Source organism: Mobula hypostoma, chromosome 8 (genome assembly GCF_963921235.1).
Source record: "Mobula hypostoma chromosome 8, sMobHyp1.1, whole genome shotgun sequence".
In the NCBI taxonomy this organism is placed as follows: Eukaryota; Metazoa; Chordata; class Chondrichthyes; order Myliobatiformes; family Myliobatidae; genus Mobula; species Mobula hypostoma.
In genome coordinates this window covers 55,902,691-55,921,104 of record NC_086104.1, presented here as the reverse complement: position 1 = coordinate 55,921,104, position 18,414 = coordinate 55,902,691, and the positions used below count along the sequence as shown (strand labels likewise).

Genomic DNA, 18,414 nt, shown 5'->3' with positions numbered 1-18,414 from the left:
TTTGGATACAAACATAGTAGACCAAGATGGCGCTGGTGATCAACGGCAACGTTTTTCATGCAGCACACAAAGCCACCACCAGATATTCTGCAAGACCACAGAATTTACTCCTATTAGATATTCCTCTTTTCTACTGCTGAAAAAGCATATGGCTGTTCACTCCTATATTGTTTCTGGCAATATTCTACTATAGTAAAGGCACTACATAAATCAAATCTGTTAGGAACGTAGTTTTCTGAAGTACCACTTGAAGTAATTCAGAATTAGGTTTAATATCACTGGCAAATGTTGTGAAATCTGTTGTTCTGAGGCAGTACACTACAGTACATAATAACTAAAAATTACAATAAAGTCCAGCGACTGTACACCTGCCGGAATAAAGGAGGATGGGGACTTGGAAGCATCAAGGTCACAGTCCTGGAAGAACTGCGAAACATCCATGAAGACGGCCCCTAAGGACAACCTACTAGGGGAATATCTCAGACAGCAGGCAGGGGTCATGGAAATGGAAGTGGGTGAAGCAGAGCCAGAGGACCAGAGGTCATGGCAGGACAAGCCACCACATGGGATGTACCGTCGCCAGATATCAAAGGTGGCTGACATAAGAAAGTCCTACAAACGGCAGGGCTGAGGGACAGCACAGAGGCACTGCTCATGGCTGCACAAGAGCAATTGAAGCAGGAGTCTATCCACCAGACAAGACCCAAGATGAAGACTGTGCAAGGAATCCACTGAAGCCATCCAGCAAGATGCAAGATGGAGGCAGGGACAGCATACACTGAATGGCACAGCCAAGTTGCAGGAATTGTGTACAGGAACATCTGCACTGCGTATAGATAGAAAACGTGAAATACCCAAAAAGGTAATGGAGAATGACAGAACTAAGATACTGTAGGACTTCCAAATACAGACTGATAAGCAGGTACTTGCCAACCAACCAGACATAGCAATACTGGACAAGGAACAGAAGAAACGAATAGTAATAGATATGTCAATCCCAAAGGCCAGTAACACCAGGAAGAAAGAATATGAGAAGCCGGAAAAATACCAGGGCTTGAAAGAGCAGATAGGAAGGATGTGGAAGGTTAAAGCCAGAGTAATCTGGGTGGTGACAGGAGCACTTGGAGCTGGAGCTGTGACACCTGGAATGGCAGAGTGGCTCCAGCAAATCCTGGGAATAACATCTGAGATCTCCGTCCAGAAGAGTGCACTGCCAGGAACAGCAAGGATACTGCAGTGAACCCTCAAGCTCCCAGGCTTCTGGTAGAGGACTGGAGATTGAGGGAAAAATACACATACACATGCCCCATAAAGGGAAAGAAAATAAATTAAAAAATATATAACTATATATAGATTAAATTAAATTAGCATTCATGGGTTCATTGTCCATTCAGAAATCTAATGGCGGAGGCAAAGCAGCTGTTCCTGAAATGTTGAGTGTGTCTCCAGGATCCTGTACCACCTCCTCATTGGAAGCAAGGAGAAAGAGGGCACGTCCTGAGTGGTGGGCTTCTTTAATGATGGATGCCGTTTTTTTCAGGCATTGTCCAACGAAGGTCTCCTCGATGCTGGGGAGGCTCTTGCCTATGACGGAGCTGGCTGAATTTACAACTTCCTGAAGCTTTTTGTGATCCTGTGCAGAGGCCCCTCCATACCAGATGGTGATGCAGCCATTTAGAACGCTCTTCAAGGTACATCTGTAGAAATTTGAGAGTGTCTTTAGTGACATACCAATTCTCCGCAAACACCTAATGAAATAAAGCTGCTTTCATGCCTTCTTTGAGATTGCAGCAATAAGTTGGGCCCAGGATAGATTCTTAAAGATGTTAATGCTCAGGAACTTGAAACTCCTGACTCTTTCTACTTCTGATCCCTCGTTTTCCGCTTCATGAGATCCACAATCAATTCCTTACTGATGTGCAAGGTATTTGCTGTGACACCACTCAACCAGCTGATCTATTTCACTCCTGTACACCTCATCATCTGAAATTCTCCCAAGAGTAGTTACTGTATGTCTTTGACTAATTTATAGATGGTATCTGAACTGTGCCTAGCCACACAATTGTGGATGTAGAGAGAGTAGAGCAATGGGCTAAGCATTCATCCTTGAATGCCGGTGTTGATTGTCAGTGAGATGTTATTTCTCACCTGAACAATTTGTGGTCTGCCAGTGAGTAAGTCAAGGATCCAGTGCAGAAGGAGGTAGAGGCCAAGTTTTTGGAGCAAGTTGATTAGAAGTGAGGGTATGATTGTGTTGAACTCTGAGCTATAGTCAATAAGCAGCAGCCTGACGTAGGTATTACTGTTGTCCAGGTGGTCCAAGGTTGAGTGGAGAGCCAGTGAGATTGCATCCACTGTAGACCTATTGTAGGAGTTGTTTCTAGCCATGACCAACCTCTCAAAGCACTTTGTCACAGTAGATTCAACTGCCATTGGGCGATAGTTGTTGAGGTAGCTCACCCCACTCTTCTTGGACACTGGTATGACTGTTGCCCTTTTGAAGCAGATGGGAACCTCCAACTGCAGCAGTGAGAGATTGAAAATGCCCTTGAACCATCCTGCCAGTTGGTTGGCACAGGTTTTCAGTGCTCTGCCAGGTACACCATCAAGACCTGATGTCTTGCGAGAGTTTACCCTCCAGTGAGATGTTCTGACGTTGGTCTCCAAAACAAAGATCACAGGGTCACCAGATGCTGCAGGGCTTTGAAGCATCAGAACATGAATATGTATCTAAATATGAACTGGGGACAGAACAGAAGCAAATTATAACATTCTTGGTTACACTTATTACCTGAAACAATTATTTTTACTTCTTTCTCCTTCATGCTGATTTTGATCCAATTCTCATCAGCAGGGTAATTTTCCATAGGTTTTCCAATAACATTTGACAAAAAGAACATACCATGATGCACAAATGAAAATTGCAGCAGATATTATTACCTTTGGTCTCAGAATCAGTTGGTATAGTCACGATACCAAGATAATATTCTTGGATATTAACTTTCTGCTAAATGAAAAGATACAAGAAAGTTAGCATGTGAAGCATTTAATAATTGGCAAAACCACTGAATGAAACAATTAATCACTGTACCTGTCCAGTTTCCTTTTCCTCGTGATATTGACGAATGTGTTTTCCGTGACACACTTCGTAAGTCCAGTAAGACTCAATCTGCAGCAGGTAAAAAAACTCTACTTCAGAAATGTTTAATTAGGAACATTTGCATAAACACAAATGGGTCAAATATATTAACTAAAAATTAAAAATGTATCAGCAAATAATTACAGTAGAAAACAAAAATATAACAGAATTGTGATCATTTAAGAGTAACAATTATGTACACTTTATTTTATTCTGAACTTCAAAAAAGCAAGAGAACAAAAGTTACCCAGCAGGCACAGCAATTAATCTGCACTCAGTATTCTTCCTGATTTTTGAAGGCAGTAGATAAATGCTTCATTGAAATATATTATAAAAATAAATTGTTTTCTTTAACAGTAAATAGTTAACTAGCTGTTACATCACAATTTTTTCCAGCAGGCTATACAACAGTTACCAGGTAAACATGCTTCATTTATTGGTAGCAAAGAAACACTGCATGTGTTAAATGAAAACTTTTTTCTAATCGCCCAGCATCTTTTTCTGATCCATAGCTTTCTCTGATAGCTCTAAATTGACTTGCAGAAATTTTGTGGTCAGTCTAAAAAATAATTGTAATAATGGGAGGAAGAAAAGGTCAGAGTCAGAGCAGATCCTTTGCCCCATTGAGTCCATGCCAATCATCAAGAAGGGCAGCCAATTAGCCAAGTAATTTTTGTCAATCATCTTTGAATGTTTCATTATAAACAAGCAACTTTGTACTTCAGATGAACTATAAAATGTAACTGAATTAATATCAGCACTTCAATATTTTTGATTCTGGTATATTTCATGGGTAGAAAAATCAAACATCTAGAAGGAAGACTGGTGATATAAAGATGCACAGATGAAATACAAAATGCCGGTAGAGTACAGATGTGGGAAATAACTGCAGCTTCTTAATAATAATACAACTGCTAGCATATTAAAAAAAGTCACAATAACTTTCAACTTGATGGAAAAGAAAAAATATACTGGGAAAGCATGGCCAAGTGACAGCATTGCATATACCAGGAAAGCAAGTTTCTGCAGTTCCAGATGTATTCTATGAATTAATTTCAAGCAGTTTTACCCTGTAAGAGCAACTACTCTGCCTAAGGAGTGGTTCCAGTAGTTCACCAGGCCCATGACCTTTGTAATCATTATCTTCATCCTAAATAGAAAGAAGCAAAATTATCTACAAAGTAAAGCATTCATTTTATTGGTTTATTTCACCAATACAATTGGAAAGGACAGCAGTTTATCTGAAGCTACACTACCATATGACAGCATAAATGGTGTAATAGTAAATGTGGAAGCCAGGGCAACATACAGATGAAAACAAGGCAGGCACAAAATCAATTGGTCCATAGTTGAGAAGAGCCATTTCTGGAATTCCCCTGGCTACCCTTGCTGAGTGCATGTGCTCGTCACTAACTGGAGATCAATACTATCACTGTTCAAGTGGGTGAAACGCAGTACGCAGACAGTCTTTGTGCTAGCCTTTGGATTTGACAGTTTCATGGAACTACACAAATAGCGATGTTAACATTATATGTAGTCAGACAACAGCAAGTGATTTGCTTGTGAATTTACAGACATTAAAAAGGTAGTTCCAGGAGTAGTAAAATTACAAATGACTGTTAATTATGGTTAAAATACAAATGTATGTACAAAAACAATGAATAAAAAATTCTTTATGAATTAAACGCAAACAACAGGAATTCTGCAGATGCTGGAAATTCAAGCAACACACATCAAAGTTGCTGGTGAACGCAGCAGGCCAGGCAGCATCTGTAGGAAGAGGCGCAGTCGACGTTTCAGGCCGAGACCCTTCGTCAGGACTAACTGAAGGAAGAGTGAGTAAGGGATTTGAAAGTTGGAGGGGGAGGGGGAGATCCAAAATGATAGGAGAAGACAGGAGGGGGAGGGATGGAGCCAAGAGCTGGACAGGTGATAGGCAAAAGGGATACGAGAGGATCATGGGAGAGGAGGTCTGGGAAGAAAGACAAGGGTGGGGGGGGGGGACCAGAGGATGGGCAAGAGGTATATTCAGAGGAACAGAGGGAGAAAAAGGAGAGTGAGAGAAAGAATGTGTGCATAAAAATAAGTAACAGATGGGGTACGAGGGGGAGGTGGGGCCTTAGCGGAAGTTAGAGAAGTCGATGTTCATGCCATCAGGTTGGAGGCTACCCAGACGGAATATAAGGTGTTGTTCCTCCAACCTGAGTGTGGCTTCATCTTTACAGTAGAGGAGGCCGTGGATAGACATGTCAGAATGGGAATGGGATGTGGAATTAAAATGTGTGGCCACTGGGAGATCCTGCTTTATGCACACCTTCTTTCTCTCACTCTCCTTTTTCTCCCTCTGTCCCTCAGAATATACGTCTTGCCCATCCTCTGGGTTCCACCCCCCCTTCTCTTTCTTCCTGGACCTCCTGTCCCATGATCCTCTCGTATCCCCTTTTGTCTATCACCTGTCCAGCTCTTGGCTCTATCCCTCCCCCTCCTGTCTTCTCCTATCATTTTGGATCTCCCCCTCCAGCTTTCAAATCCCTTACTCACTCTTCCTTCAGTTAGTCCTGACCAAGGGTCTCGGCCTGAAACGTCGACTGCACCTCTTCCTACAGATGCTGCCTGGCCTGCTGCGTTCACCAGCAACTTTGATGTGTGTTGCTTTATGAATTACTTCATCTTTCATGGCCAAAGAATCATTTTCTAACAGCTTACAGTTATGGTCACTTTACAGGAAGTGAGAAAGGCTCTGACCCAGCACATCTATCCTGATCCTTTAGTCCATCTACACAATCCCATTTGCTTGCATAAATTCCATACTTTTTGAAACCTTGTCCATTTAAGCGTCAGTCTAAAAGTCTCAAGACGATGTGTTCAGACATTGGTGTATTCACACTGCATGTTTCAATTAGAAATCAGTGGTCTGCATATATAGATATACAAACAAAATAAACACACTTAAAACGCAAATGAGGAAATCTGCAGATGCTGGAATTTCAAGCAACACACATCAAAGTTGCTGGTGAACGCAGCAGGCCAGGCAGCATCTCTACAAAGAGGTACAGTCGACGATTCAGGCCGAGACCCTTCGTCAGGACTAACTGAAGGAAGAGTTAGTAAGAGATTTGAAAGTGGGAGGGGGAGATCCAAAATGATAGAAGACAGGAGGGGGAGGGATGGAGCCAAGAGCTGGACAGGTGATTGGCAAAAGGGATATGAGAGGATCATGGGACAGGAGGCCTAGGGAGAAAGGAAAAAAATACACACACACACAAAATAAATAAATACATAACGGATGGGGTATGAAGGGGATGTGGGACTTAAAACTTACTTTTAGTCATTATTTGCAGTTTGAACCAAATGCATTTCACAGTTGTCATGTAATATATCACAGCTGCAATAAACAGTAATTGTCAAAAACACAAACATTCAAGGCTTACCTGATCTCCATTACCAATCGAAGGTAACATACATTTGTATCTTTCATTGTGAACCGTAGTGACAATTATAAAGTCATCAGGTTTATACAGGCCGCCCGTTGTTGGCTGAAATCAAAATATGAAAGGTCAGAGCATAACGAGTACAACTATTCTCCCCATCAAACAGAACAACCGTGTCATATAATGTAAGCAGTTCTGCAACAGAGATATGGTATACGAGGGGTGATTGATAAGTTTGTGGCCTAAGGTAGAAGGAGTCAATTTTAGAAAACCTAGGCACATTTATTTTTCCTACATTTACACACTTAGTCCAGCAGTGATGGAGCATACGGTTCCTTCTTTGTGGAAGTAGGTGTCTTGGACCTCCAGAAGTGGTCCACAGCAGGGGTGATTGATAAGTTTGTGGCCTAAAGTAGAAAGAGATTGAGTTGTTAACTTCAAACTTTCTGCATTATCACTCAAAGAGTTGAACTGCACATGCATGTAACGAGAGCTGTATAACTCATCTCCTTCTACCTTAGGCCATGAACCTATCAATCACCCCTGCTGTGGACCACTTCTACAAAGAAGGGATCCGTATGCTCCACGACTGCTGGACTAAGTGTGTAAATGTAGGAGGGGGCTATGCTGAAAAATAAATGTGCTAGGTTTTCTAAAATTGACTCCTTCTAGCTTAGACCACGAACTTATAAATCACCCCTCGTATGTGGCTAGCAGAATAAAACTAACCATATAACTGTTTTACATAGAACAGCACAGGTCTCTGGCCCATGATGTCGTGCCAATCCTTTAACCTATGCCAGGATCAGCGTAAGACTTCCCTCCCACATAGCTCTCCATTTTTCTTTAATCTATTTGCCTATCTAAGTCTCTTAAATGTCCATAATATATCTGTCTCTACCGCCACCCCGGCAGTGGTCCATGCAGCCACCACTGCATTAAAAAATCTACCTCTGACATCCCCCCAATAATTTCCTTCCAACATCTTAAAGATATGCTACCTTCTTTTAGCCATTTCCATTCTGCTAAAGTCTGCTTGTCAACTCGATCTATGCCTCTTAGCACCTTGTACACCTTTATCAATTCAGTTGTCATTCTCCTTCGCTGCAAAGAAATATGCCCTAGCTCACATATCCTCATAACACATGCTTTCTAATCCAAGCAGCATTCTGCTAAGTCAACTCTGCACCCTCTAAAGCCTCTACATCATTCTTATAATGAGACAACCAGAACTGAACACAATACTCCAAGCGTGACGTAACAAGAGTTTTATTGAGCTGCAACATTACCTCTCGCCTCTTGAACTCATTCCTCCGACTAAGGAAAACCATCACACCATAGATTTATTAACTTTCGTGGCAAGTTTGAAGGATTATGGACATGGACCCCAAGCTCCCTCTGTTCCTCACACTAAGAATCCTGCTATTAATACTGTATTCTGGCTTCAAATTTGACTTTCCAAAGTGACTCACTTCATACTTTTCCATGTTGAACCCCATCTGCCACTACTCAGTCCAGCTCTGCATCCTAGGAGCTAGGGCTTTACTCTTTGGAGAGAAGGAGGATGAGAGGAGACATGATAGAGGTGTACAAGATAATAAGACGAATAGATAGAGTGGATAGCCAGCGCCTCTTCCCCAGGGCACCACTGCTCAATACAAGAGGACATGGCTTTAAGGGGTGGGAAGTTCAAGGGAGATATTAGAGGAAGGTTTTTTACTCAGAGAGTGGTTGGTGTGTGGAATGCACTGCCTGAGTCAGTGGTGGAGGCAGACACACTACTGAAGTTTAAGAGATTACTAGACAGGTCTATGGAGGAATTTAAGGTGGGGGGTTATATGGGAGACAGGGTTTGAGGGTCAGCACAACATTGTGGGCCGAAGTGCCTGTACTGTGCTGTACTATTCTATGTTCTATGTTCTAACAATGTCCCATTGTAACCTTCGGCAACCTTCTGCACTATCCACAAAACTATCAACCTTTGCGTCATCTGTAAGCTTATTAACCAAAACTTCCACTTCCTCATCCAAGTCAGTTACAAAAATCACTAAGAGTAGAGCGTCCCAGAACAAATCCCTGGTCTAGAACTCCAGGCAGAATATACTCTATCTACTGGCAACCTCATCCTTCTGTGGGCAAACTAATTCTGAATCCACACAGCGAAGTTTCCATGGATCCCAAGCCTCCTGACTTTCTGAATAAGACTACCACAGGGAACCTTGTCAAATGCCTTACTAAAATCCATACACACCACATCCATTGCTCTGCTTTCATCAATATGTTTTGTCACTTTCTCAAAGCCACCAGGCTCATGAGGCATGACCTGATCCCACAAAGACATGTTGACTATCTCCAATTAGACTATGCTTTTCCAAATGTTCATAAGTCTTGTCTCTACGAACCCTCTCCAATGGTTTGCCTACCGCTGACTTAATACTCACGGGTCAATAATTCCCAGGGTTATCCCTATTAACTCTTTTAAACAAGGGAATAACATTTACTACCTGCCAATCCTCTGGTACTACTCTTGTGGCCAGAGAGGGCAGAAGATCATTGCCAAAGGTGCAGCAATCACTTCCCTCACTTCCCATGATAATGTTTTGCAAGTCCTTTTGCAGCTGATTTTCAGAATTTGTTTCCCATTTAGAAAACAGTCTACACCTTTTTCCTTCTACAAAAATGCATGACCATACGCTTCCCTACACTATATCTGCCACTTTGCCCATTCTCACAATCTGTCTCCCTTCTGCAGGCTTTGTTTCCCCAACAAAACCTGCCTCTCCACCTATCTGTGCATCCACACTTCTGTCATCTAAATCATTGACATATCATGTGAAAAGGAGCGGCCCCAATACTAAACCCTGTAGAACACCAACAGTCACCGGCAAGCAACAAGAAAACGCTCCCTTTATTCCCACTCTTTGCTTCCTGCCAGATAGCCACCGTCTCTGTATGCAGCTATTGTTCCTGTAATAGCATGGGCTCTCATCTTGTTAAGCAGCCTCATGTATGGCACCTTGTCAGAGGCCTTCTGAAAATCCATGTATAAAACATTTACTGAAACTCCTTTCTCCACCCTGCTTTTTATTTCCTCAAAGGATTCCAATAGATTAGTAAGGCAAGATTTCCTCTTAAGGAAACCATGCTGACTTGGGCCTATTTTATCATGTGCCTCTAAGTATCCCAAAACCACATCATTAATAATGGACTCCAACATCTTCCCAACCACTGAGCTCAAACTAACTAGCTTAAAATTTCCTTTCTTCTGCTTCCCTCCCTTCTTAAAGAGTGGAATAGCATTCACAGTTATCCAGTCCTCCAGAACCATTCCAGAATCTAGTGATTCTTGAAAGATCATTACTAATATGAGGCCCCACTCTCTTCAGCCACCTCCTTCAGAACCCTGAGGTATAGATGTCCTCCCTTTCTGCAGCTGTGATGTTATCACCGATTAGCAATGCCACTCCCAAACTCTTTTAACCACTCTCCCCATCCCTTTTGAAATATCGAGACCTTGTCTTTGTGACAATAAGTCTCTGACAGGACCGCACTTGAAAAGCGCTATTATTTGACCCAGGCTTTAAGTCTGTTGCCCTTGTTTCTGATATTTCTCGCATTAAAATAGATACATTTCAACCAATCCAGCTGACTGCAACTCTTTTCCACTGTCTATTCTTCCTCACAGTCTGTACCTTTACAATAATTATCCTATCCTCTGTGCAATCACCCTGGTTCCCATCCTCTTGCCAACCTAGTTTAAACCTCCCCAAAAGCTCTAACAAACTTTCTTGCAAGGATATTGGTTCTCTTTTGAGCTCAGGTTTTGAGTATTACTTTGGAATTATTCAGTTTCAGGAATGTATATATAAAAGTAATAACGAAGCCCACCTTGGGATATAAATTTCACAGCAACATACCACAATATCATAAATTATGAATAGACTGTCTTATGATCAAATGCATTACATTGTCTGACAGAGTTTCATGGAAGCTTGCGCAATAAAGACTGTAACACTTTGGAGGAAACAGTCCCATTAAATATATTTCACATACGCAGTGCATATTCATGCAGCAACTGAATAGAAATTAAACTGCAGTCAGTGTCCACTGTCATTCTCCCAGTTAAGAGGTAGTGCCCAGTGGCATTAGTGCCAAATCTGGTTGGATGGAGTGAAGTTAAATGGAGTTTTGGCAACAACATGACCTTCCGACCCACAGCACTACACCACGCCACTGATTGGGAGTCCAGCTTCGGACAAGGTTAAGTGTGACTCTTCACTACTTAGTTGGATGGTGGAGTCAGTCAAGCTTATAAATAACCTCTAAAATTCTGAGCAAGACTTTTTGAACAGAACTTAATCTAAACCTAAAGGCTCTCTGGGACCCTGGAGGCCGTGATAGCGACATACTGACCAGCGTGAACTCGGGCCCAGGCCATGTTATCCTGAAGGGGACATCATCGCTCAACACAGGGACGGTCCTGCTGCGGCTCAACCTGACCACGGCACCAGCCAGCAGCAACAGCAAGAGGGGGAGCAGCCCGAGCCCGGAAGTGGAGCCCGAACCGGAGCCAGACCGCAGCCGCTCACACAACATCCTCACGGCAGTCACCCAGCAGTACTAACAATACAGCCGAGTCCGCGGCCAGGCGCCCCGCATGCCGACACTCCGGGCCGCCTTCACTACATTCGGCGGTTGCTCCATCTGCCACGTCTACTTCCGGTACACCGGGACATTATCGCTTCCGGGTCTGCGCAGACGTGGGCCACCTTCTGGTAATCCACTGAAGGGTCTGCGTTTGTATGGCGCCAGCTGATCAGATGCTTGTCAAGGGCCCACTTCGTTGTGTAGCAAGTTCCCACAAACGAGGAAAGGCGAATTAGAAACACAGCGTTCTGGGAATACTCAGCAGCTTGTACAACGAGGAAAGAAATTATTTATCCGAAACTTTAACGGAATTTCTCTGTCCTAACTAATGGAATATTGTGGACACTGTGTTTTTGTTTTTGAATCATTCTGGTGCGTAACTATTGGCAGGAGCTGTGGGATAATTCTCCTACCTAAGCACTTGTGGCATATGATATTAGTTCCACAGAGACAAGCTTTCATACTGTAAGGCAGGAACTCTGACATTTCCTTGTGAGAACGTCACCTCTGTTCCTGCTCCACCATTTGCAGATTTCTCACAAGATGACTACACGTAGGGAAGGTTGTTCATTAGGAAATGTACAGCAAGCAAGCAGAATGGCAAATGATATACTGGCCCTTTAAGAGAGTATTTGAGGCCAGCTGTAAATATAAAAACAGAAAAGTTTATTTTTCCAATCTTCCCAATCCTGACAAAAGTCTTAAAGTGTTAAACGAGTTGCTGGTTCTACAGGTGTGGCTTGACATTATGAGTATTTCTAGCATTTCTTGCTTTTATAAAGCCAGTAAACAAAGGCAGATTTAGGCCATTTGTGATGGTTTGCTGACTGTGAAGTTTTAAACTCAAACGAGGATCTAAAGCCCTCTCCAATGCCAGCAAATTTTTTCTTAAATATGGGATTCAAAAGTCGTAGAGAAGTACAGCACAGAAACAGGCCCTATACTCATCAACTTGCACTGGGACCATAGCCCTCCGTACCCCGACTATTCATGTACCTTCAAACTTATCTTAAACTTTAAAATCACACTTGCATGGACCACTTGTGCTGGTAGCTCATAACCCTCTGAGTGAAGAGGTTTCCCCTCATATTCCTCTTAAACTTCACACCTTTCACACTTAAGCCATGTCCTCTTGTGGTCCCACCAAGCTCAGTGGAAAACACCTGCTTGTATTTACCCTATCTATATCTATACCCTTCATAATTTTGAATACCTCTATAAAATTTCCTCTCAATCTTCTACATTCCAAAGAACACAATCCTAACCTATTCAATCCTGCCTTATAACTCAGGTCCTCCAGACCTGGCAACATTCTTGTAAATTTTCTCTGTACTCTTTCAACCTTGTTTACACCTTTCATAGTCATAGTCATAGACATAGTCATACTTCATTGATCCCGGGGGAAATTGGTTTTCGTTACAGTTGCACCATAAATAATAAATAGTAATAGAACCATAAATAGTTAAATAGTAATATGTAAATATTATATATTATACTCGTTGGAATTTAGAAAATTGAGGGGGGATCTTATTGAAACGTTTAAAATCCTAAAGGGATTGGACAGACTAGATGCAGGAAGATTGTTCCCGATGTTGGGGAAGTCCAGAACGAGGGGTCACAGTTTGAGGATAAAGGGGAAGCCTTTTAGGAGCGAGATTATGAAAAACTTCTTCACACAGAGAGTGGTGAATCTGTGGAATTCTCTGCCACAGGAAACAGTTGAGGCCAGTTCATTGGCTTTATTTAAGAGGGAGTTAGATATGGCCCTTGTGGCTAAAGGGATCAGGGGGTATGGAGGGAAGGCTGGTACAGGGTTCTGAGTTGGATGATCAGCCATGATCATACTGAATGGCGGTGCAGGCTCAAAGGGCCGAATGGCCTACTCCACCTATTTTCTATGTTTCTATGTAAATTATGCCAGTAAATTATGAAATAAGTCCAGGACCAGCCTATTGGCTCAGGGTGTCTGACCCTCCAAGGGAGGAGTTGTAAAGTTTGATGGCCACAGGCAGGAATGACTTCCTATGACACTCAGTGCTGCATCTCGGTGGAATGAGTCTCTGGCTGAATGTACTCCTGTGCCCACCCAGTACATTATGTAGTGGATGGGAGACATTGACCAAGATGGCATGCCACTTAGACAGCATTCTCTGTTCAGACACCACTGTGAGAGAGTCCAGTTCCATCCCCACAACATCACTGGCCTTACGAATGAGTTTGTTGATTCTGTTGGTGTCTGCTACCCTCAGCCTGCTGCCCCAGCACACAACAGCAAACATGATCGCACTGGCCACCACAGACTCATAGAACATCCTCAGCATCGTCCAGCAGATGTTAAAGGACCTCAGTCTCCTCAGGAAATAGAGACGGCTCTGACCCTTCTTGTAGACAGCCTCAGTGTTCTTTGACCAGTCCAGTTTATTGTCAGTTTGTGTCCCCAGGTATTTGTAATCCTCCACCATGTCCACACTGACCCCCTGGATGGAAACAGGGGTCACTGGTACCTTAGCTCTCCTCAGGTCTACCACCAGCTCCTTAGTCTTTTTCACATTAAGCTGCAGATAATTCTGCTCACACCATGTGACAAAGTTTCCTACCGTAGCCCTGTACTCAGCCTCATCTCCCTTGCTGATGCATCCAACTATAGCAGGGTCATCCAAAAACTTCTGAAGATGACAAGACTCTGTGCAGTAGTTGAAGTCTGAGGTGTAAATGGTGAAGAGAAAGGGAGACAAGACAGTCCCTTCTGGAGCCCCAGTGCTGCTGTCGGACACACAGTGTTGCAAGCACATGTACTGTGGTCTGCCAGTCAGGTAATCAAGAATCCATGACACCAGGGAAGCATCCACCTGCATCGCTGTCAGCTTCTCCCCCAGCAGAGCAGGGCGGATGGTGTTGAATGCACTGGAGAAGTCAAAAAACATGATCCTCACAGTTCTTGCTGGCTTGTCCAGGTGGGCGTAGACATGGTTCAGCAGGTATGACTATGACTACACCCCAAGTCCCTTTGCACCTCTAATTTCTGGATTTACTTCCTGTTCAATAAATAGGCTACACCCTTATTCTTTCTACTAAAATGTATCACCATAAATTGCCTGAAATTAAATTCTTATACCATTCTAAACCTTTTGTTTTATTCATTATTCTGGAGTCTTCAGTAACCTCTCTTGCACTCTTCTCTTTTACTTTACCCACACTTTTCCAAGCTGTTGAATCCACCCCCTACTAGTTAGTTTAAAGCCCTACCTACATGTCTTGTTATGTGATTCACCAGGATCCTGGTTCTATCATGGTTCAGGTGGAGACCATCCATTAGAACAGCTCCCTCCTCTCCTAATACTGGTGCTAATATCCCATGAATTCAAACGCACTTCTCTCACACCAATCTTTAAACCACACCTTTATCTCTCCGATCTTATTAACCCTACATCAATTTGTACATGGCTCAGATAACAATCCTCAGATAATTACCTTTTAGGTTCTGCATTTTAATTTAGACCCTAGCTGCTCAAATTCCCTTTGCAAAACCACTTTCCTTATTTTTCCTTTGAACCAAGAGAACTGGGTCCCCCCCCCCCCACTAAAATCTAAAATTCCTCTACAGGTAGGCTGAGATGTCACCAGGTTGACAATACAGACCTCAGGACACTTCAATTCTTGCAAAAGAAATTTGTCTCTTCCCCCGATTATACTATGGACATTTACATTTCTCTTCTCTCACCCCTCCCCCCGCAGCTCCCTGAACTATTGTACCACAGCTCAGTTGCTCATCCTTCCTACAGCCCACACTCTCAGCCTCACACGCAGAATTATTTTAGATTTTCAACAGCTGCAATTTTTTAAAACTATCAAATATAATTCCTCGAATGACAGGTTCGTCATTTGAAGAGAAAAATTAAAAGGCCATTTAAGGCTGAGATGAGTAGAAATCCAGAGGTAATGAAACGGCTGAATCTTTTTTACTCTCTGCTCTGGACTGGAGAAGTTCTTACGAATTTTAGTAAAACATTTGAAAAGGTTGCACAGGATAGGCCCGTAAACACGAGGAATTCTGCAGATGCTGGAAATTCAAGCAACACACATCAAAGTTGCTGGTGAACGCAGCAGGCCAGGCAGCATCTCTAGGAAGAGGTACAGTCGATTCAGAAAGGCAGGAGACATAGGATCCAGGGAAACTTGGCTGTGCGGATTCAGAATTGGCTTGCTACAGAGACAGAGGGTGGTTGTAGATTGAGCGCATTCTGCCTGAATTTGCAGATAACACGGAAGTTGGCGGATTGTGTACAGCGTGGAGCATTGTTGTAGGCTGCAGAGCTGGGCTGAGAAGTGGCAGATGGTGTTCAATCTGAAAAAAGTGTGAAGTGATTCACTTTGGAATGTGACGCCAAACCAAGTTATCAGACGATTGATGCTAATGAGAGAGATAAGGGAGACAATGGAGAAACGTTCAAAATGTTAATAAGAGAGGAGAGAGATTAACGGAAAAGAGACACAATTCAGAATATTGACAGACCGGTCGCTTTGAACCTGAACTGTTTGAAGTGACAGGCGATACCCCAGCAGGGGGATAAAAAGAGCAGGTTCGCTAAGACACGGCACACACCACGAGATCACGAGATAACGAGACCCTGGAAAAGCGGTGTGCCCCCACAAGTTGGTGCAAGTTTGGTGCTCCGGTTCATGGGAACCGACCATAGACTCACAGGGTGAAAAGGTACGATCGGTGGGAACATGGTGTGTGTGTCCGCCCTTGCCTGGGTGCCGGGTTCACCGCGGAAGAACGGTTGTATCCGGAACGGAGGGGTCACAGTCGGTGATCACAGCGGGATAGAAGACGTAAGGGGGTCCGCCCGAAACCAACTGCGAAGAACATCAAAGGTCTGCCTGAATCAAACTGCATTCCCCCCGCCTCTCTCTCCAACGGCACAACAGCGATTTTGCGAACTGTACTAAGCTGAACTGAACTCTGCGTCACTTAAGACTGATCATTTTACCCCTAGACTGCGATAGAGCTTGGTTTGATTCCTATTACCCTAGTTCTGTGTACATGTGTGTATTATCACTGCTAACCTGTTGCATTTATATCCTTACGATTAGAGTACTGTGTTACTTATTTCTTTAATAAACCTTTATTAGTTCCTAGTAATCGAGACTCCAACGCGTGGTCCATTTCTGCTGGTTTGGCAACCCAGTTACGGGGTACGTAACAGGAGGTTAAATTTGAAAGAATATAGGATTATTAAGAGTATTCTTAAGTGTGGAGTAACAGAGGGATCTTAGGGTTCACATCCATAGCGCCCTCAAAGTTCCAGCACAAATTGATAGAGTTGTTTAGAAGGTGCATGAAGAAATGTTTCAGCTCTATAAAACCCTGGTTAGATCACACTTGGAATATTGTATTCTATTCTGGTCACCTCAACATAGGAAGGATGTTGAATCTTCAGAGAGGGTCCAGAAGAGATTTACCAAGATGCTGTCCAGACAAGACAGCATGTCTTATGAGAATGGGTTGATGAACTTGTGTCTCCTATACTTCCTCCCTGGTGGTAGTAGTGAGAGGAGGGCATGTTCCAGATGGCGAGGGTTCTTAATGATGGATGCCACCTTCATAAAGCACTGCCATTTGAAGATGTACTCAGTGGTGGGAGGGTCATGTCTGTGATGGAGCTGGTTGAGTTTACAATCTTCTGGAGCCTCTTTCAATCCTGTGCACTGGTGCCTCCATAACACAAAGTGATGCAACCAGAATTAGAATCAGGTTTATTATCACCGGCATGTGTCGTGAAATTTGTTAATTGGCAGTAGCAGTTTTAGGCAATACATGATAATATTGAAAAAAGAAAGAAAAGCAATCTCAGTAAATACTTATGTGTATATTAAATAGATTAAAAGCAGTGCAAAAACAGAATATTTATATTTAAAACTGTTTATGACAGTGTTCATGGGTTCAATGTCTACTTAGGAATCATATGGTGGGGGAAAAGTAGCTGTTCCTGAATTGCTGAGTGTGTACCTTCAAGACTTCTGTACCTCCTTTCTGACAGTAACCATCGGTAGAAATTTGTTAGTGCTTCATATACCAAATTTCCTCAAACTCCTAGTAAGTATAGCCATTGGCATACCTTAACATGATTGGATCAATATGGTGAAATATTGATGCCCAGGAGTGAAACTACTCACCTTTACACCTCTGATCCCTCAATCAGAACTGACGCGTGTTCTCCCGATTTTCCCTTCCTGATGCCTACAATAAATTCCTTGGTCTACTGCTGTTGAGTACAATGCTGCTACATTACTTGACCAGCCGAACTATTTCCTCCTGTATGCTTCCTCGTTGCCATCCGAGTTTGTGCCGATAGTGGTGACATCAGCAAATTTATAGAGTCCATTTGAGCTGTGCCTAGCCATACAATCCCGAATGTAGAGCAGTGGGCTAAGCATGCATCTTTGTGGTGTATCTGCACCTCTGTTGGTTGCCAACAAAGAGAAGATGTTATCACCAATCTGTGTAGACTGTGGTCTCCCACTGAGGAAGTCAACAATCTATTTGCAAGGGAGGTATAGGGGCACAGTTCTGAAGCTTGTTCATTAATACTGAGGGATTGATAGTGTTTAACGGCCAGTTGCAATTGATAAACAGCAGCCTAATATAGGTATTGATATTTGCCAGGTGGTCCTAAATCCAGGAGAGCCAGTGAGATTGCAACAGCTGTAGACCTGTTATGACTGTAAGCAAACTGCATCAGATCCATGTCCCTGTCAGGATAGTTATTTCTAGCCATCACCAACTCAAATACTTCATCACAGAAAATGACAGTGCTACCATGTGATAGATGTTGAAGGCTATTCATCTTGCTCTTATCTGTAAGAGGCAAAACCTAGTCATCCTTTCTGCCTCTGTACTGATTTTGTGTACCTTTTATCTGGAGAGGGAAAACTCTTGATTTCAAATCTCCGCTGCCTTGCGACTATACCCGCTCATGGGAAAGGCTTTGGGAGTAAACCCCGGGCAAAAAACCAGAGTTTGGAATCCCAAAGGCGGCTGACTGCTGTACTCGGCACTGGCTGGCATCAAACTGTATCGACTTTCGTTGTTCCTATGGACCTGTCGTCATCAGCATGGGGAGGCGGGTCCCACTGCATGGGCAACAGACAGATCTCCGTATCGACTCTGCCCTGGAAAGGCCACTCCCCAGT

The 18,414-nt window shown here is 43.1% G+C and overlaps 1 protein-coding gene across 2 annotated transcripts in view; it reads right to left on the bottom strand.

The window, feature by feature from the left end:
- erlec1 (endoplasmic reticulum lectin 1) overlaps positions 1–11,305 on the bottom strand; it is a 33,853-nt gene extending 22,548 nt beyond the window's left edge. The window contains exons 1-5 of one of the 2 annotated variants that reach the window (XM_063055871.1): positions 10,984–11,305; positions 6,571–6,675; positions 4,209–4,289; positions 3,092–3,169; positions 2,941–3,007 (exon numbers count right to left, since the gene is read on the bottom strand). In XM_063055871.1, coding sequence (XP_062911941.1) covers positions 2,941–3,007; positions 3,092–3,169; positions 4,209–4,289; positions 6,571–6,675; positions 10,984–11,166 — 514 coding nt within the window. In that variant the 5' untranslated portion in view covers positions 11,167–11,305. The remainder of the gene's footprint in view (positions 1–2,940; positions 3,008–3,091; positions 3,170–4,208; positions 4,290–6,570; positions 6,676–10,983) is intronic. The other variant, XM_063055872.1, reaches the window with a different exon arrangement.
- Positions 11,306–18,414: the final 7,109 nt, after the last annotated feature.